This window comes from Myodes glareolus, chromosome 9, assembly GCF_982192425.1.
Source record: "Myodes glareolus chromosome 9, mMyoGla1.1, whole genome shotgun sequence".
NCBI lineage: Eukaryota > Metazoa > Chordata > Mammalia > Rodentia > Cricetidae > Myodes > Myodes glareolus.
In genome coordinates this window covers 64,521,140-64,541,879 of record NC_142034.1, presented here as the reverse complement: position 1 = coordinate 64,541,879, position 20,740 = coordinate 64,521,140, and the positions used below count along the sequence as shown (strand labels likewise).

At 44.5% G+C, this 20,740-nt stretch overlaps 1 protein-coding gene across 9 annotated transcripts in view; it reads left to right on the top strand.

The window, feature by feature from the left end:
• Positions 1-20,740, top strand: part of Mprip (myosin phosphatase Rho interacting protein) — a 124,895-nt gene that overhangs the window by 37,004 nt on the left and 67,151 nt on the right. For all 9 annotated transcript variants that reach the window (XM_085695003.2, XM_048448065.3, XM_048448066.3 and 6 more), the window contains exon 3: positions 742-807. In XM_085695003.2, coding sequence (XP_085551129.1) covers positions 742-807 — 66 coding nt within the window. The remainder of the gene's footprint in view (positions 1-741; positions 808-20,740) is intronic.

Here is a 20,740-nt window from a genome sequence, read left to right as displayed (position 1 = left end):
TTGAGAATAGAACCTTGCATCCTTCTGAAATCACCCCGAGGGATTGTGATGGGAGCTATGCCTGTCTGTGAGCCATGATTTAGACTCACAGCCTTATTGGGGGTAGGCAAAACCCTTCACACAGAAAGATGATGTGTTTATTTATTCTTTCCATTTCAGTTTTCAATGGCATTTGATCACGGTAACACCACTGGAGGCCTTTGTTGGGGTTCTTCTCTGTTTGATTTTTGTTAGCTTGTTCAACCACTGTTGAATTCCTCAGCCTTGACTGTCTGCTTTCTTTCCCTGACAATCACAAAACCAACCCATTTTATACCATTTCCCAGACTTTCTTGAAAGGGATGCTGTCACCATCCCTGCAGCCTCAGGTTATTCCAGATCATATTAGATCATTCATCCAGGCAATTGACAAACATTCTATGAAAATGTTCTACTGATTGCCAGTAGGAACATAGAAAAGTGACCATATAACAGTTTCTAACTTCCAGGGAAAGCTCCAACTTTAAAAGCTTCGTGGAGCATCTGGAAGCACTAGTCACTTGTGATTAGGCAGGTCTGTCTCCTGACCCCACCTGGCTAATGAATCACTATACAATCTGGTTTCATTCCTCCTGCCATCTACTCCAGAAGTGGAAGTCTCAGAACCAGCCTTCCTTAGAGTCTGTGTGTCAGATATTAGGGTTCTGCCAGCTGAGATCCAGGGCCAGGAGACCTCACCCCCAGCTCTGTGTTCTGTTGTAGAAATGGCAGCGACGATTCTTCATCCTGTATGAGCATGGCCTTCTGCGCTACGCACTGGATGAGATGGTAAGTGTCCTCAGTATTCCCTGACCCTGGCCATGCTCTCCTCAGGCTCCTCAGCTGTGGCACTGCTGGCCACATCATATGTGAATGCAGCCCTGCTCAGGCTTCTGTTTGGGAGTCTTGGATGTTTTAAAGGACTTGTAGTACTAAGTAGAAAATACTCTAAAACCCAGATCTTATGCTTCAGATTTGCTTGGTTTTTTTGTTTGTTTGTTTTGTTTTGTTTTGTTTAGCAGTTGTTGGTAAGAGGTAACAGTGAAGAATGAAGTCACTTTTCGGGGGGAAAGTCCTGGAGGTCAGCAAGGTTTGCAGAGGTGGTGTTCCTACAGGCCTGAGTGGAGACAGGCAGGCTTATGTCCTGTCTTCCCAGGACTATCCCACTAGATGTTGGTATAGATTTCTTTTTAGCTGGCACTGAGGTCTACCAGTTCTGTGATCAGAGCAGAAGACCTGCTTTCTTCTCTTCTACTACCTGGTTTTCTGCCTGCATCATGGGTGGATTAAGTGCTTGCGGCTCTTGCGCCAAAGGCCAAACCCCCAGTCCAGTCAAGTAGAACAGAAAGAATGCCTGCCTCTATTTCTACCCATGTCACCCCCCCCACACACACTTTTCACCAAAGGAAATTTCTCTCTCCTAAATGAAGCATTGGATGCCTCTTCCTCTGTCATTTGAGTAGACAAGTGTGTGCAGGTATGCACTGTGGTGCCTGTGAAGACTGGGACCCCCAGGAAAGTCTAGTCATACTGTTTCAAATAGATTGACCCACTTGCTGCACCCCAGAGCAGCTTTCTTTTCTTTTCTTTCTTCTTTTCTTTTCTTGGTTTCTCTGTAGCTTTTAGAGCCTGTTTGGGAACTAGACCAGGCTCACCTTGAACTCGCAGAGATTGCCTGCCTCTGCCTCACAAGTGCTGGAATTAAAGGCATGCGCCACCACCACCCAGTCCAGAGCAGGTTTCTTAACTCTGATGCTGTGACACCCTATATAGTGTGAGTTAACTGTCTCCAGGGACTTTGCAGAGGGTTAGGAAACTAGAATTTGGGAAATGATCATTAGCATTCACATGTGCCGAGCAGGCCCCTTTCCACCTATGCTTTCTGATGTGGCATCTCACTCCTTTTATTCTGAGATCATTAATGAGCATGATATTGTACCTCTAGCCCCCCCTCAATAACTGTCACCTCATTGATTGCTTAAGATTTTTTTCCCCATTGTTCCTTTTGATGAACCTGAGAGTGAAGTACAGGGGGTTTTGCTGAAGAGCCATTTGTGAGCCAGAGTAATTTGAAGTGGGCACTGACAGTGACCCAGCTAGAAACAGGAACAGGTAGACATGCATGATACTCTTCTCCGAGTTCAGGAGGTACGGACGGCAAACTCCGCTCCTCCTTGCTGTCCTCCTGTCTTAACTGTCAGTGGGCAGCAGCTCTGGGATAGGAGTTAGGTCTCCCATAAGCCCATCCCATTCTTAAGTTCTGTAACTAGTGAAGAGTGTTGGAACCTCTAGAGGTCGTTTGATTATGATCTTGTTGGGTTCAGACCATGAGCGTCTAACAATCAGCACAGGGATTTTTTATTTAGGCCCCACTGAAATCTAGAAGAATTCATTATTCCATTGATTCAGTTGCATCAGCACAAAAGGAGTGGCTGCTGGGCACCACACCGATTGCTGCTGCCCTTAAGAGCTGCTATTTAATAAGACCATTGAGCCAGGTGTGGTCCATAGCATCTCCCAGAAACTTGATCTCTATTACTGCAATGAAGACCATGATTAAAAACTTGGGAAAGAAAGGGTTTATTTGTCTACAGGTCCTGATCATAGTCCATCACTGAGGGAAACCAAACAAGGAGCTTAAGCAGGGCAGGAACCTGGAGACAGGAAAGGAAGCAGTGATCAGTGAGGAACACTGCTTAGTGACTTGATATCAGTTTGTACTTTTGTACAACACAGGACCACCTGCCCAAGGTGTCACTGCACATAGTGGACTGGGCCCTTCGATATTAATCAAGAAAATGCCCTACCAACTTGCCTACCAGACAGTCAGATGGATGCATTTTTTAAATTGTGGTTCCCTCTTCTCAGATGACTCTGAACTTATGTCAAATTGGAAAACTAAAATAAAATAGCCAGCGTACAGGGTATGGGCTAAGACAGAGGTGACTCTTTCAGGACTGTGAGAAAGGAAAGGAAGAAAAACTTGAAGAAGGGACATTTCGGGGCAGGGGGGCCATCCAGTTCTGAAAGTGTTTATGTATGGGCCATTTTTACATGGCCTTGTATCTGGAAAGACAAATCATGTACCCAGTTGATGTTTTTCTTCCCAGACCAGGGTAGCGCACATAACCTAGTACTTCTGAGAGTGAAGTGGCAGAACCAGCAGTGGCAGTCATGTTGAAATGTCTTCTAAAGTATCACTTTGTAAGGCTTTTCCATGTTGTATCAGGAAGCTCACATAAAAACTACAAAGGAGGCCATCACAGTGAAGACCAGGCAGCAGGAGTTAGTCAGGATAGGGGCCAGGAAGGAAGAGGCCATTTCAATAGAAGTCAGGAAGGAAGTAGCATGAGGGTTCCTCTTGCTAGGACTGAGGGTGAGGGGAACTTACCCATGCCCTCTGGTCTGCATCATGTCAGGGTTGTTTACCCTTTGTAACCATTCCCTGGGGCAAGAAAACATGTCGTCCTCTACCACCCTCTGCCCATTTGGATGAGATCTGAGAACAGATAGATGCTTGTACTTGTTCTCATGTGGCTGAGCCCCAGCACAGAATGTTTACCATGTTCTTTCTGATTGCCTTTAAGAGCCATGGTCTTCAGTGGGGTTAGTGTGCCTCAAGGCTGTGGCAGTTGTGTGGTTTGGTTGAAACAACTAGAGCAGTGAGTGATGCTATTGGTACATACCAGTGGGAGGCCAAGGGTGCATAAGACATCACCCACAACAAAGGAGAATCAGCTTTAAGTTTCTGTAATGACCAGGCTAAGAAAGTCTGAATGATTTGGCCGATGACTTATTTACATTTTTTAAACTTAAAATGTTTGATTTGTTATTAATTATTAGCACAGGACACAGAACTACCTCTCCTGCCTCTGTGTGCAACTCACTCAGGGAACACATCCATATTTCATTCTTGGATTATGGCATTCTTGGATCCTGGTACTTATAAAGTACCCCCATCTGGGTGCTTGCATCTAAAAATAGCATCTTTCAGCAGTCTGTGACTGCCTCTGGTCCTCTTGTTAGCAGCCCTCGCTGGTAGCCTGCCCTTCCCAGCAGATTGACTGCACCATTAAGTTGTAGCATTTTATGGCTCACTTCCTCCCTTAACATTTAGTTACAATCTGTTTCAAGTTGTCATTTCCCTGTTATACATTATCCTCCCTCCCTCCCTTCCTTCTTTCTTTCTTTTTCGTTTTTCGAGACAGTGTTTCTTTGTAGCTTTGGAGCCTGTCCCGGAGCTAGCTCTTGTAGACTGGACTGTCTTCAAACTCAAAGAGATCCACCTGTCTCTGCCTCCTGAGTGCTGGGATTAAAGACATGCACCTTTTTTCTTTCTTTTAAATGCTTTTTTACTAGTCAGACTTCGGGTTTCCACTGTGATTGGGGTCTTGATAATTCTTGATTTCTTTTCATATTGTCTAAGTGGGGTTCAGTGGACCAGGCATAACAAGATATGTGGAATTAGCGCTCTCCAGCAGTGGTGAACTGGAAAGATGGGCGATAGGGTAGTCCCAGAAGTTTGAATTGCTCTTACAAAAAGGGGACATAATGATGTCCAGAAGACACTTAAGAAATAGTGAAGAAAAGACATCCCCTGGCCCTTGGCTGGGCTGTGAAGCAACAAGTGAAATGCCTGATGGTCACAATGTCCCTTAGGAGGTGGGTTAGCTCTGGGATGTTTAGGACTCTGGCTAGCTAAATAGGACAGTTAAGGTCCCTGGTGTAACCATTGCCTTTTCAGGCAGAGCTAAAATGGGCACTCACTTTTGGGAATCTTTCTTTTCCTTTAGTGTGTGTGGAGTCCAGGCAGATTTCCCTAAAAAAGAAGAGAAGCTTCCAGACAGAGTGTTTGTTGAAGTGAGGGGCATGATGGCCCACAGACAAAATGGAGTCTGAAGAGGCTAGGCCTACTACTTTTCAGGAGAGTACAAGCAAGGAGCCTGAAACCCCACTGTTGCCTAGCCTTTGCTTTTTGCTTCGTATCTGGATCATATAGAAACTGATACAATACTAAAGACCTGCTTGCGTCTGACAAGAAGTTCTGGGCACCATAGTGGGCCTATTCTCTTCCTGTGCCCATATACAAGTAAGGCAAGCAGATGGTTGAATGCTTTGTTGTTTTTTATTGTGGTAAAATACGCTTGACATAAAACTACCCTGAGCACATAACACAAAGTACATAAGGTGGCAGTGAGTACACATACAGTTATCACCATTCAAGTGCAGAAGAGCTCTGTTGTCTTCTCGGCAGAAATTGTTCCCAGTAAGACCCTAACTCGCCCCATAGCCCCATTCTCTGGCTTGTGTCTCAGCTTGATTCCATCAAAAGCCTCATACAGGTTGGTGTCCCTTACTGGAAATGTTTGAGACAGGTGAAGTTCAGTATTTTGAATTTTTTCCCTGCATTTGGGGGTGTTTATATTGATATTACATGTTGTCAAGGGAACGAGAAAAAGTCTAAATAGAAAAATCATATATGTTTCTACTATACCTTGTATACATAGCCTGAAGACAATTTTATACAGTTTTTTTTAAATATAAATTTGACTATACCCCATTATGAGGTTAGTGTGGAATTTCCTGCAAGTCAGAGCTTGATTATATTTTGGATCATTTCAGATCTCAGACTTTGTGTAAGTGGACTCTTAGCTGCTTGTATCTAGGATATTGCACTCTATATGTGTTCTCAATTTACACATTGTTATGGTGTATTGCAGCATGTGGCAGGATTCCATGCCCTTTTCACTGTGGTAGGTCCACAATTCTTGAATCCCATCTGCTCTAAGATGACCTGTACCTTTGCATGGAGGTCATTGACTTGTGATGCCTGTCCTGAAGCCAGGTGCACTGGCAAGGGCTACAGAGTCCCAGAGAGAGCCCAGAATCCAGGAACTTTGGGACTCTTGGCTCATGCTGACTTCAAGCTTCCTTGATGTAGCAGGTGAAGTCCTTACAGCTTTGGAACATGAACCTTTTTAGGCTTGTCTGGTCACCTCTAAGTTCGTAAATCCTATCAAATACAGTAGCCCAGCATGGTTCAGTATGGATGCCTGTGTCTTGTATGTAGACTGATGGTCTTTGGGGGTCCTCAGCAGACTATCTCAGATTGGCTTGGGCTGCATTAGAGATGTTTCTTGTAGGAGATTCTAGGTCACTTTGACTTTGGAACTTGTGTGTACCTTTTTCTGGACACATTTCTGCTACTATTATGTCAAAGCCACAAGCAGTACTTGCTAGAATGTCCAGATGTCCAGGCCCTTCAGAAGTCAAGGAAGGGCATCAGCACTCCTGCCATTATTAGGAACTGGCAACTAAGGTGTCATTTTCTTTGCAGTTGACCTCCTAGACCCTGATTATTCTTAAAGCTGTGGTTGCCCTGCATTAAAAACCCCATGTGGGGTGAGCTGAGAAACCCTTTTACAAACACTCTCAGATTTTTTTGTTTTGTTTTTGTTTTGTTTTTTTAAAGGGAATGTGACATTTGAGAATTCTGTTTTGAGCTCTGACTTGTTTTCTTCTTACTCAGAACTTTCCTGGGCAGGCTACCTGAGCAGGTGAGAAAAGGATCTGTCTACTCCTGACTTGTTTTGGCCCTGCAGCTATGTCTCAGTAGCTTTGGGGAACATCACTGATAGAGGATGGCCATGAAGCACTCAGAAAATCCCTCTTGTGGTGCTCAGGCTGTGGGGACTAAGGTAGCTGTATAATTGCACTCTGTGCTTGGTAAAACCATGATGAAAATACTGAGAGGCAGTAAGTAGTTTGGAACTCAGACCGGTCTCCTAGCAGGAAATGGGGGCTCTTTGAATGCTTCTACTTGCTGCAAGATTTCAAGGGAGGAGCCTGTTTCTTAGCCCCCAGCTTGGTGCTTTGTGTACATTTTGTAATGTGGTCCCCACAGTGACGTTGGCTGTGGATCAAGATTAGAACAGTCTTTTGTTCTGCTAGCCAGAGAGTTTCTAGCAATACCTAACATGTTATAGTCAGGAAAGCCCAGTGGAGGTGTGTGACTGAAACTGGATCCTGGGGGCTGAACCTGGGGTCCTTAGACAGGAGTCCTAAGCATCATCCTTGAACTTCTCTCCGGAGTGTAGAAGGGGTGCTGACTGTTCTCATACAGGGCCAGTACAGAACAGTTTGAAGCTTGTTTGTGACTGTGGAATTTGGATAGGCATCCTTCTAGAAGTCTGAATATAAAGACTAAGTTCCTAGGGTGACAGTGATAAAGAGATGCAGGTCAAGGATCTTTAAGAGATGAGTCAGCGAGCAGTCTTTAGGTCATTGGAATATGGCTCTCAAAGGGATTGTAGGGCCCTGATTTTTTCGTCTTGGAGATGTGACCACTGGCTCTAACACATTCTTACCGTGATATACCATCCTCACCAGAGGCCCATACCCATAAAGCTTTAAAACTAAGTCTAAGCAAGCTTTTCTTAAGTAGCTGGCCAGGGAGGTAGCTCAGTAAATAAAAAGCTTGCCACACATGCCTGATGACCTGAGTTTAGATCTCAGAGAAAAGCCAGACATGATGGTGTGTGTCTGTAATTCTAGCACTCCTATGTTGTGGTGGAGCCAGTGAGCTTGAAATATGTAGTACAATGGGGAAAAAAAAAAGAGAGAGAGACCCTGCCTCAAACAAGATGAAGGCAGGATCCTTTCACTACCACATTTGCACAGATATTCATACACATCTGTATGTACACACACACACAGCCCATATCAAGAATTTTGTAGTGTAACAAGCTAGCTCTCTGGTATATTTACCTCCACTTTGGGATCCTTAAATGAACACCCACAAGCCTTAAAGAGGGAAGAAATTAGAGAAGAGTGGGCAGGAGTAGTCAGATAGGCAAGTATGGCCAGTTTTAAGGTTCAAGTCCACTTATGTAGATGACCCACTAGTGCTAAGAGGAGACAGGTCACCATATTCCCTCCTCCATGTGCCTCTTATCCTCAGGATGCTTGCTGAAGCGTGGTGAACTCCTTGCACTTCTGGGTATTTCCTACAGAGCAGTAAGTACTTTGATGCAAGGGCAGAAAACAATAGTTAGCTGTCCATCTAAGTCAGGATCATAATTAGATCCCTAGTTACCCATCTTTCCTTCAAAGTTTCTGCAATTCCTTCAAAGGGAAACTTCTGAGCTCCATTGCACTATCTGCCGAGCCTTCTAGTTGTTATAATGGTATTTAGTTGATGGAGGCAGTGGGAGCAGCAGTTTTATGTTTTTGTTAGTTTTTACTGGAGAAACATGGAGAAGATGCATTGTGACTGGCACCTAGCCATTGCCTGTAGAGAGTGGGTGAACTTTCCCATAGCAGCCCGGCCGTGACCTGCAGGCCATAATGATGAGCAATTGTCTCCCTCCTGAACAGAGAGGAGTGCAATAAATGCTAGCAGCTTGGAGTTAATTGTCTAGGAAACTGACTAAGCAACAGGTGGGAAACAACTATTGAAAGAGTAAGTAACATAGAGCCAAAGAAGCCAAGCCAAGTTACTAATGCCAGTGGAGTTAAGAATGAGCTTGCAATATCATCAGGCAAGATGGAGTGTGGAGGCTACCAAGTCTTCTGGGATAACTTTCATTCCCTTTCCCCTTTTGGGTCTCTAAATTAGATTCCCCACTCAGGTGTCCCATTCCGTTGACCTCAGCACACCTGACCATGCCCTTCACTTTGGGCCTTCTGTAAAATAAGTGATGTTGCCCATCAATATAGTCATACAAACCTGTTCACTAAGGGGGCTGGCTGCCTGGCTGCAAGTTTAGAAAGCCAATGTCAATCTTCCTGTTCTCTCCACCTCTAAGCTCACAACCGTAAATGCAGAGGAAGGCAAAGGGGATGTCTTTATGATAAAGAAAACTCTCAGGATTCAGGAAGTAGCTGCTTTTGAAGGCTCTCGGAGATCCAGGGTACAGTGTGGGGAATCTCAAAGGTGAGACCTTGCAATGTACTATGTGCTCTGTGTGGTATTGCAGTGACCCATATAGGGTAGGTATCAAATGTGTACAAAAATGGTAGGTATGTACTTTTACAGTTGCCATAAGTTTAATAGCCTAAAACAGTATGAATTTAATCTTTCAGTACTAGAGCTTAAGAATCAGGTCAAGGTGTAAGTGACAGTTCTCTTTGAGGCTCTGCTTTCTGCAGACCTCAGTTCCACTGTCTACTTTTACCACTTTGTGGTCCTTCCTTCCATCCCTGCAGCTTCTTATTTGTATTTGATGACTATTTTCTTTTCTCCTATGTCATTCTTCTCAGGTCTCCCTCTCCCAGGACCTTTAGGGTTGCATTGAGGGATTTGCACTTGTATATGCCAGGATTGTCTCTGGAGTATGTGAACCCTATTCAACCATACATAAAGAAGCTCTTAACTGACTATAGGCACATACCATGGTGGAGAGATAGGACATGTGTGCTTTTGGAGGTAATTACTCAGTCAGCTCCATAGGATATCATCAGAGGGAACTGCTTTAGAAACAGAACTTGTAGCATGAGTAATAAAAACCCAGAGACAGATACTGGGGCTCAAGCTGAAGATCAGAAAAGCAAAGCAGTCAACCACTAGAGATACTTTTTTTTTCTCTACCAATCTTCAGCCCGAAAGGGCGAAACCCTGTCTCCATGTATACTCAGACTCTACACTCCAGTGAGTTCCTTTCTTTTCCCCTTTATATTTCTCTTTCTACCCAGCATATCCCTATCTGTTTTCACCTCCCTAGTGCCAGGATTAAAAGTGTGAACCACCACCACCTGGATCTGTTTCTGGATCAATCTTGTGTAGCCCAGGATAACCTTGAACTCACAGAGATCCCTCTGCCTCTTCTCCTGGGATTAAAGATGTGTGCCACCATTCCCTGGCCTCTAGTGACTTAGCTTTGCATTCTGATCTTCAGGCAAACTTTATTTATTAAAATAAAATAATCACTACAAGAACTTTATGCCTCAAACAGTTTCCAGAGCAATGTTACTGGTCAAGCCAAGTGCTACACTGGCCTTGTCTGGAAGAGCAGCAGGAATGGCTGTCCTCTTCCTGCAGACCTAACACTGTTGTGTGAATGGAGGTCATTGCTCTTAGTGAACTGTGGAAACTCTGTAGGAGATGCCCTGGCTGTCACAGATAGACCCACCTGAGGGCAGTATCACATTGTCTTGTGTAGGAAGGACCTGGAGAGCCAGCCCCTGCAGATGGGTTTATTAAAGACAGCCTTACAGCTCAGCTTAGCCAGTGGGAGGTCCCTTAGTGGAAGATGCAGCAGTGTCTCTGCTGTGTTCATCTAGACCAACCACAAGGAGAAGCAAGTAGGGGCAAGACAAGCCCCTTTGTCCTTTAGAGTCTGTCATCCTAGTGATGATCCTAGTGTTGTGTTTACTTCTCAGGCGATATAGACCAAGCCTGTTTCACTAAATAAGGGAAGAGTAAAGGAGATAGAGGGGGACAGAAATACCCAGAGCAATAGGACCTAGAAGGACTTGGTGCACTACCAGCTGTATCTCACTTTTAGCCTCATAAAGTAGGTTTTATCCTGTTGAGCAAAAGGGTCTTAAAGAGGTGATTTGCCCCTTTTGTTCTTCCTCTAGTGACCTTGCTTTTGGGCTTCAATCTGTGCCTGCATCCCCAAATTTCCTATGTGACAAGTCATTCTTTTCTTGAGCCCACCCAAAGGTTGTCCTTGTCTCTTGTCAGAATACTCAACAGTGAGAAGGTAGCCATCCATTCACAGGGCATATAGTTGATAATGGTCTAGAAGCAGACCTCACCTCCTTAGACCTCAGTGATAAGTGCAGAAGTGAAAGAAGTGAAACACCAGCCATAGCTCATTTCTCTCACTGCCTTTGCTCCTGGAGGGCAGAGTACATTTCTCAAAGTTGAGTTAGTCTGGTCTGGAATGTTGGGTTGTAGGCGGGTTGACTAGGCATTTCAGAGCCTCACCTGGTTAATTTGTGAAGAGTATTGCTGACTGCTCGAAGGACCTGGAATAGAACTCCAGCACCTCTGCATCAGTGATAGGCATGGATTCTACTAGCTGGTTGACACCTTGTTGTAGGAGGCTGCTTGTTTGTTCCCTGCTGCTCAGCCCTGAAATAACCACACAGAAACTATATTAATTAAATCACTGTTTGACCTATTAACTCTAGCTTCTTACTGACTACCTTTTACATATTAATTTAACCCATTTCTATTACTCTATGTTTCGCCACGTGGCTGTGACTTACTGGCAAGGAAGGTCTGTCTCTGATGGTGGCTACATGGCATCTCACTGACTCCACCTTCTTTCTCCCAGCATTCAGTTTAATTTTCCCCACCTAGCTCTATTCTGCTAGCTGCTGGCCAAAACAGCTTTTTTATTCTCTTTTCTTTCTTTCCTTCCTTCCTTCCTTCTTTCTTTCTCTTTCTTTCTTTTCTTTTCTTTTTTCTTTTTTTCTTTTGGTTTTTCGAGACAGGGTTTCTCTGTGGCTTTAGTGCCTGTCCTGGAACTAGCTTGTGTAGACCAGGCTGGCCTCGAACTCACAGAGATCTGCCTGCCTCTGCCTCCCAAGTGCTGGAATTAAAGGCGTGCGCCACCACCGCCCGGCCCAAAACAGCTTCTTTATTTATTAATCAATAAATAATTTTTCATCTTAGTGATCATGGGTCAGGAGATTTTGGAGAGAGTGTGCTATGTTATATAATACTCGTTTTTTTCTCTCTACCCTTGGTCTTTAGTTTTGATATATGTGACAGTGGACCAGATGGGAATAACAGACTTGTAATTATTCTTTCAAAAATTATATAGTTTTAAAAGTTGACATGGTTACTGCAAGTTTATAATACAAAGAATGCCGTCTTCCCTGGCCGTCTGTGTCTGCTCAAGAGGAGGCTGAGTTTATCCTCATACTTCACCCTGCTTTCTGGAGTCATGAGTCATGTGATTCTGATTGGTGCTAGGGGTGGAACCCAGAAGCTCCCAAGTCAGGCAGGTACCATATTCACAATCTTCTGTATTCCATGACACTGCTGCTTTAGTTTCATAAGATACTATGTATTGATTTTATGCACCATAAAATAAAATTTAGGGTTTTTTAGCTGCCGAGCATCCATGCATACACATCAAATGTGAGTGGTAGGCATATGCATTGTCATACCCCTTCATAGCCTTCTTCTAACAGGATAGTTGTACGGAGTTTAATGAGAGTTATTTTAGTGCAACAAGTAGAAAGTAGGCACATTGAAGCAGCCATGGAATAAACTAGGATTGTTCTTCCCTTTCTTATGTATAATTGTTGGATAATGAGTCTTTGTTGTGGTGAGAGCTTTCACATAGGGCCCTTTAACACTGGTGATGTGGCCTGACTCTTTTGCTTGCTATATAGCTTTTGGTCTGGACTCTCCACCACTCTAGGGAACGTCCCCTTTCCCAGTTTGGTATGCCTCTTTGCTTGGTCTTTAATCAGGCAGTCTCAGAAATATATTTGATACTTTGCTGGTAGGAAAGCTCACACTCTGGACATGCCAGTGGCTATGCTTGATTACTACTAGAATACAAGATTGGGAATCGTTTGGAATTCTGAAGGCATTTTCTTTTTTTATCCCTAACCACTACTGTGAAAAGTTCGCATGCAAAGGTCTGGTTCCTGAGCATTTGTAAATTAACTGGATTTTCCCTCTTAGAAATTCTGGAGCTTCTCTGCATTTCTTGAGCTCTGAAATAGCTAGAACCTAGGTTTTCTCTCATCAGAGTGGAAGCATTTAGCTTGAAAATTTATGTCCTGATGGAGGCTGTTTTTGTGTGCTGGTCTCCTTGGGAATTCAGTGCTTTGCATTGCTTGCTTGCTTGCTTTTCTTTTCTTTCCTTTCTCTTCCCTCCCTCTAGTCCTTCCTTTTGCATGCACACGTGGTTTGGAACTTACTATGCTGTGCAGATCAGGCTGGTCTCAAACTCTGCCTCTAACCCTGAGTTCTGGAATTAAAGATGTATGCTACCACACCTGGTGGAATTCTCTGTATTTTGTCCCTAGGACTTCTCTGGAGTTTTTCTGCTTTGCCTTCTTGTACCTGAGAATGCCTCACTTCTGCCTTTCTTATGCACTTCTTTTTTTCTGTGTGTCCTGTTTCCTGGATGTCGTTCTTCAAATGATTTTAGTTATTTTGAAGACTTACCCTATCCCTCCTCTCACTTGCCCTGTCTCTTTGCCTTCCAAACTCCCTTTCCGTTGACTTTGATCTTAGGTTTTCTCAAATGAATAGCAGCCTGATAGAGCACATTAACTTCCTGATAGAACACAACAAGAGACCAAAGCATGATTCCACTAAATCAGCTTGGCAAACCAATGAGTTTATTATGGTTACTTAGGGAGCACTGATAAGGGATACTTATAGGAGCTTGGATGATCCCCCCCAACACCAGCAACATTACAAAGTTTCATTCCATTTTCATTAATCTTCTATTTCTTGTGTGCTCTAGTATCGCTCATGATCTCTTGGAGCTGGGGGAGGGCAGAAGGAAGTGATGGCTAGATTCTCAGGTGATGATCCTTTGACCCTCCCGTCTATCTTCTGAGGAGTATTGGTGGCCCCATTGCCGTTACCAAAGACCCAGATACCTCTGTATTGTTCTTAATTAGTTACCATGGTTACTAGCCCTGGACTCTCTTTTCCAATGTGTACATAGGGTTAACATTACATCTGGAGGAAAAAGGAATACTACAACATGGCCCTTAGACTACACATGCTTACAGGGTGCACAAAGATCCATTCACCTACAGTACCTGCCTGAGGAGGATTGTGAGCCCTGGCTTCATTGAAAGGTTCTGAATGTCCTCAGAGATAAGCACCTGGCACCCATTCTTTAGAATATGATATTCTCAAGAGATCTTTTAGATTTTTGTGAGTTCCAGGCCAGCTAAAGCTACTTGGTAAGACCCTGCCCCATAAATAAATGGATGGATGGATGGACGGACAGACGGACGGATGGACGAACGGACGAACGGACAGACAGACAGACAGATAGATAGGAGGGAGGAAGAGAAAAGGAATGGGGAGCCACACAGAGAGATAGACAGGCAGACAATACAGACAGACCAACCGACCATGAGTGCTCCAGCCTGCACTTTTTTCATGAGCTGGTCAGTTTTCCCAAACTGAGCCCTTTCAGCTCCAGTGTGAGGATGCCTGTAGGCAGCAGAAGGACTTTGAGTGGGGTTTTGACTTTAAGAGTGCAGACTTTCTGTGAGCTGTGTATACTGTTCCCACATTAGAGCCTCTGCTGTGTCTGCCTAGGACTGTTAGAGCAATAACTGTCTGATGTTTTGTGGCAGCATGAACCTACTTCCTCCTGGCTGTCCAGGATCTTCTCTCCCAGGATCTTCTGCTTCCCAATCACTCTGTTCCAAAGTCTTAACTGATATCTCATGTCTGCTGTTGTCCTCCTTCATTGTTTGTCCTTTAGAGTTGATACCTTGAGGACCATTTTTATAAGGTTTTTCAGTAGGAAATTAACAAAGCTTTTACATCAGCTATGAGTGACTGGAGTCTTTCCGTGTGTGTCAGGAACAGTCTGCATGCTATTGGTACATGCTGGTCTCCCACAATGAGTGAGCCATCATGATCGACTACTCCACTGTCTGTGCCATACTGCAGTCCCCGTCCTTGTTTGGTTCTGTAAGGGTCATGTTATTGCTGTGGGTCTGTGTAGCTCTGTCTGTGTTCTTGGTAGGGCATGTTAGTATGTGTGAGTGCAAATTCACCACTCCAGCCCCAGTGACTTCTGCTGTTTTTGCATCCTGAATTAAGTACACCTTTTGTTACTTGCCCTTTTCATCAACAGTTGAAATTGCAAGCCCTCCTGGTTAGAAGCCCAGGGGTTACTTGCTGTTAGAGGAGGGAGTTTATCTAATCTCTTCTAATGAATGAGCCCTTTACTAAAAGGCCTATTCACCTACTTGGGACCAACAATAATACCCTTGTGGTGGCCTGGACAGGTTCTGCTACTGGTACTCCAATAACTTTGAGAAATAACAGCAGAGACCTGAGGCTTAGACCTGTCCTCATTCCAGGGCCATGGAGCACTGGTGTCCTTTTCTTCTCCCCTGTTTTCCTGAAGGCTCTGTCTATAGCCTTGGGAAACCATCGGACTTGTTCCTTCATATGGTTCTGCTTTGCTGTGTGCCTTGAAGCTTAAAAGATGGAAAAGGGGTCCTTGCTTTCCAGGAACTCAGTCTAGCCAGAAAAACAGTCAGCTGCCTTGAGATGTGTGAGCTGTGAGAGGTGGGTAGGGAAGATACACTTGCCCTCTTTACCTGTGACCGGAGCCAGTCACACAGCTAATAAGCTCAGCAGCATCCCAGGTAGGAACAGATGAAAAATAGTCTGGGCTGTGAAGATGCAGGTTTCTCAGCAGGACCAGTGTTGCATGCAGAAGGTGGTACTGCCAGAGCAGTGAGGCTAGAGAAGTAGGGCTTCCCCTGGGGACAGAAGTAAGATCAGTTCATGTGAAATTTTGGGAAGCAGAAAACAAAAATTGCTTGTCATCTGGAGGTAACAGTCAGTTCAATAGTTTGTGTAAACTGTTAGGGTACATGTAGTAGTATACTTTTCCTAAGGCTAAAAAAGTAAGATTTGTTAAGTATATAATGTGGTTATTTTTAAAGAAAAATTTCTATTCAGCAGTTTTCAGTTTCATCCTTCTTTGATCATGATTTCAATTTTTTGTGTTTTTTAATTAATTAATTAGTTAGTTATATATATGCCTCAGAGACCGTTATTGGATATAGGGATGCTGGTATAGAGATGAGCATTTTTGAACTCCAGTAGCATGACATGTGTCAGCTGACTGACTGGATTTCCCTGGCTTCACCCTTTTCCATTTCTCTCTATCCTATCCCAAACTTAGGTGTCACTACCCCAGGCTATTGTGAGAGGCTTTTTTGAGTAAAGCCTCCAAAAGATTGAGTACTATGTTTGTGATCTTCAAGAACTGAGATAGTAGAAGCCTGCAGATAACTGAAAAATCTTATTTTGGATCTGGCCTCTCTCCCACTATCAGAATCAGCAGTGTACCTCAAAAGGTCTTCAACCCTGCCCCTTGCTCTGAGGCTGAAAAAGGGGGAGCTGGGTGCAGGCACACAGGCTAGTCACCATCTGTTGGTAAAGGGAAATAGAGTAGGCCAGCACAAGTGACACTCCATCTCTTACCCTTCAGAATCTTCCTGTCTCCTCCTCCTTCAGCCACTGACTTCTCCACCACCCATTTGCCTTTTGGAATTAGGATGGAAACAAAACTGTTTCAGGCCACAGAAGGTCCCTGCTTACTTAATTCCCATGTCTCTAAAAATATCTGTGAGCTTCTGCTGGCCCAGTCTCCTCCCCCGTGTACTGCTGCTCTCCCCCCACCCAAGACAGGGGAAGAAACAAGATCTCCTTCTCATTGTTCTTTCCAAGCTCAGAAAGGAATAAATAAGAACACTGCGTTTCCAAAGTTGAAAGGAAAAGAATTGCCTTTGTTGGGCCTGAAGGGCTGCCACAGCTTCTGAAGCCATCCCTGCTGGGGACAAGTCCACACTCTATAGTCCCTTCTCTGGGAAAGGAATGGAGAAGCCAAGAGCCCAGACTCCTTCCTTCTTATATATGTGGGATGGTGAAGAGAGCTAGGGCCTCTGCACCAGTCCAGGCTGCCTAGAAGAGCTGTATGTGGGAATGGCGTGGCCCCAGCCTCTGGCCACGCCTGGTCAGCACAGGCCAAAGGGGGCTGTGGGAAGCGTCCAACCTCAAAGCTGCTTGTGGCCCTGGGCGCTTTCTCAGGCATTTCTGGATTGGGATAGAGCTTCAGACACTGCTCTTCCCAACCCCCATCTCCTAGCATTGGCCTCCTGCCTAATTGAGGCTTTATTTATCTCCATGTTTCCCAGCTCTTTATGAGACAGACAAGTGGGTGAGGCCCACAGATTCTCCAGAAGCACAGCGGAAGAAGGGCCCAGGGGAGGAAGAAAGCACAAGGGTCTGCTGGGTCTGCTCTCTTCCCCTCAGAGGGGCTGTACAGGGAGGCACTACAATAAGAGCAGGGCAAAGGAGCTTCCCAGTAAGGTGACTGTGCAGCATTTCTTTTCATTTTCAACCCATTTAGAATCTAAAAATAGTCGTGTTAGAAGCACAGCACTGCATGTGGGAGCTCTGCACATGGGAACTCGGAAGAGCTGTATTCAGCTGCTAGTTGAAAACTACTGGCTGCTCTCCCTTTTCCTTGCAGGCCAGACCCTCAGGATCCAGCAGAGATTTGGGGTGAAGAGGAGAATAAGACATCCCCAAATGCACTCAGCAAGCTACCATATGTTTCTTTTTAAAGAATAAGAAAAATTGTTTCCCTTTCCTCTGCTTCTGCTTTTTTTATTTTTTTAGCTTTAAATATTCCTACTTAGCTTTTGCAAAGTGAAGCAAAGCAAACCCTCTAAAATGTAGGGCATTTAAGGGGAAAAAAAAGACAAACTATTGGATTTGGAGTAGTTGTGTATTGGAGGACAAGCACAAAAAACTTTTTGTCATTTTGCCCAATTATAAAGTCAAGGTATTTATCATACACGTTTTTAAGACATGAAAATAAGAGAAGATCAATTATCCAGAAAGTCTGCTGCTGTTTGGTCTTTGGTTCAGTTTTTCAGTCAAATCAAAAGGAAAATTCTTGCAGGTGTCACATTTCTGTCCTGTGCCAGCTTGTCACAGTAGTAGAGATCAGCGTAGACACTTATCCTTAGGGCAGTGTGCCCTCTCTGGTTGGTTCTTAGTAGCTGTGGGTTGATTCTTCCTAGGCACTTAAAGGTCCTGGCAGGGGACCAATAAGTGGATACAGACATGGGTGACCGTGGAAATCAGCGTCTCCCATTCCAAAAGGATTCAGACTTCAGATCTAGGTTGCCCAGAGTGTCTTGCTGGCATCTTCAAACTCCTAAGCCAGTTTGGCTGGAGGAAGAGGTCTTGGAGACCACAGGGACCTGGGACAGGAGAACAGTCTTCTTGTTTACTCTAGGCTGGGCTTTCTCTACTTGTGGAGTCAACCAAAACAAAATAAGTTGAATTAGTTTGCCTTCAGGTAGTCGTCAGAAAATAGATGAGTTGATGTGTAGGGGTTAAGTTCCAGTTGCTTGCTGTCAGCTCACCCTGAGGTGCCTCTGTAACTCACTACACCCGTCTTTTCTCGTCTGCACTGGGAAGACTGTAAAGAGAGCAGATGAGAGTGTGGACAGAAAACCAGAACGCAGCAGAGCCCTGGTTCCTGTTTTTGAACATTCATCTGAAGAAACAGGGAGAAGACAAGGATACCATCAGGGTGTCCTGCTTTCTATGCTTACTTGGCCATTGGACAAAAAGAAAGCCTTTGTCCCTTGCAAGGTAGTTTCTTCCCTTGCCTGGAGTTCAAGAACACCTGCTCACTGCTGAGGATATAGTTTAAGGGTTCAGCAATGTTACATCTAACTAAAAATACTGTTCATTTATTTAAAGGATAAAAATCTTCAGAAATATTTGACAGTAGTGTAGGTAACAGCAAGGACTCCAGTTATGCATATAGCTCCCTATTTGTTTATATTATTTCTTAAGAGTAGAGTACCGATTATAGGATTTGAAGAATCAAAGACTGAAGAGAATTTTAGCTTCTAGAACCTGACTTCTGCAGCTTATGGTAGTTCAACCCCCCTTTTAGGCCATGTAGCCCTGTAATTGACCCTGGAATATGCACTTATTCCAGAGGACTCTGTTTTCATTTCAGAGTGTTTAGACCTATCGGCCACATTGGGGTGGATACCTAGTTCCCTTTGTGGTGGGCTATTCTGGACTAACAGTTGGATACAACTCTTCTTCCAGCCTTCCTCAGTCCAGCTGGCTACTCTGTACTTGAGCTTCCTTTATTATTTCTTCTTGTGGCCATGCCCATTATCTGTGTCTGAATTGATACTGTGTATTGAGCAGATGTAGTTGCAGTGGTACATGTCAATAACTCAGCTGTTCACAGGGTAGGAGACCTGGCATGTTACCTCCAGATATAGCCTGAACACTTTTTCCACCTCTCAGGTATTATCTCCCTGAAGGGGGGTATGATGGAACAGATTACGGGCTATGAATTGGTCATTTACTTCAGGTAGTTGTGGGCTAAATCACTGTCTTGCCTGGCCCTGGTCTTTAAGGGTAGACTGGATACACTTTTGAAAGAAACCTGGGATAAAATTGCTGGCAAGTATAATGCTAGAGAGGAGATCTTTGTGTGTTCTTGCCTCTCTAGTCTTACTAATGTGGAGCCAGGAAGGAGATTGTAATTGATGCCTCATTAATCCCACTAGTGTGGTACTAAGGAGACCACACTTGGTGTTGTCTTGCTGGTTTCACTAGCTTATATACCTGGTAGCTTATCACTTGACCCTTCCCTGTCCTGAGCCCTGGCCACAGAAGTCCTGCCCCCTAAACACTGCTTAGAAAGATGCTCAGGCTGTGGTGCAGTCACTCATGGGTATTTGGGTGCTCTGCATATGGTTATGGGAACCTGTAAGCTACCTAATCAAAGATTTGCAGGGGGTTATTACCCTTTTTTCCTGCCTTCATCCTCAACCTAGCCTTCTCTTTTTGCATAGAAATATTGAAGTTCATACTGTACCACAACAGACCAGTTTTTCATGAAACATAGGTCTTTGCTGTCCTTCTCCATCCCCTTCATATCTCTGTCCTTTAAGTGGTTTCCAATGGACCTTTCTGTCTGATGTGTTGTTTTTAGCCATTTGTGTGTGGCATGCATTCTCACAGATCTGTGAAAGGAGCACCCAGGGCCTTGACTTCTAGAGTGGAAAGGCTCTTTTCTGTTATTTATTCAGAGGTCTAAGCATCTGCTGAGTTTCAGCTCTTCAGAAAGGACCTAGCAAGCAGGAGGACCTTCTCCTACCGCCAGGAGTAGCTGACTCTGTTGGGAAATGGGATACATATAGAAGGAAAGAAAGCCTTACAGCCATTGTATTAGGTACCAGGTGCAGCCTGGCTGAGATGGCACTATGGAGGTGTGCACTGCTTTAGAGAGCCACAGGTAGATTGGATTAGGGGAGACAAGAACTTAGAAAGAAGTTGGGGGTAGGTCCAGCGTCAGAATCATATGGTCTGTCTGTGGAATAAGGTAGTGGGAATTGCCACCTGTATGTCCCTGATGAGAGCGCTCTCTCTCTCTCTCTCTCTCTCTCTCTCTCTCTCTCTCGTGTGTGTATGTGTGTGTGTGTGTGTGTGTGTGTGTGTGTGTGTGTGTTCCTCAATACCTCCTTACCTAAATGGGAGCAAAATTATACTTTCACAGAGGAGAAAATGGGTCCAAGGTTCCACCTGTAGGAGGAGTGCCTTCATAAAACCTGTAGGCTGGTGTGAAGTAGTGAAGTTGCACTGACCCATCAAGTCAGACTGGGAGCTCCACTGCTAATACAGTGCAATACAGTGGGCAGACACATAGGTACACAAGAGTAGCTGGCAAGCATTAGAATTCAAGCAAGCAAGCAAGCATTGTTTTGGCACAGGCTGTGCAAATTCTTTTACCTTCTGATCATGGACATATCAGAGACATGAAAACCACCATACCTGGTTCCTGAGGGATGAGGAGAGGTAGCGGCAGTCTAGCAGGCAGATAGGGCTTTCACCACACGGCCCAACTCAGCACTTTGCTCTGTGTATGACTTGGGTGGTAAAAGGGGTTTTGGGTGTTTTTTGTTGTTTTTTTGTTTTTTTTTG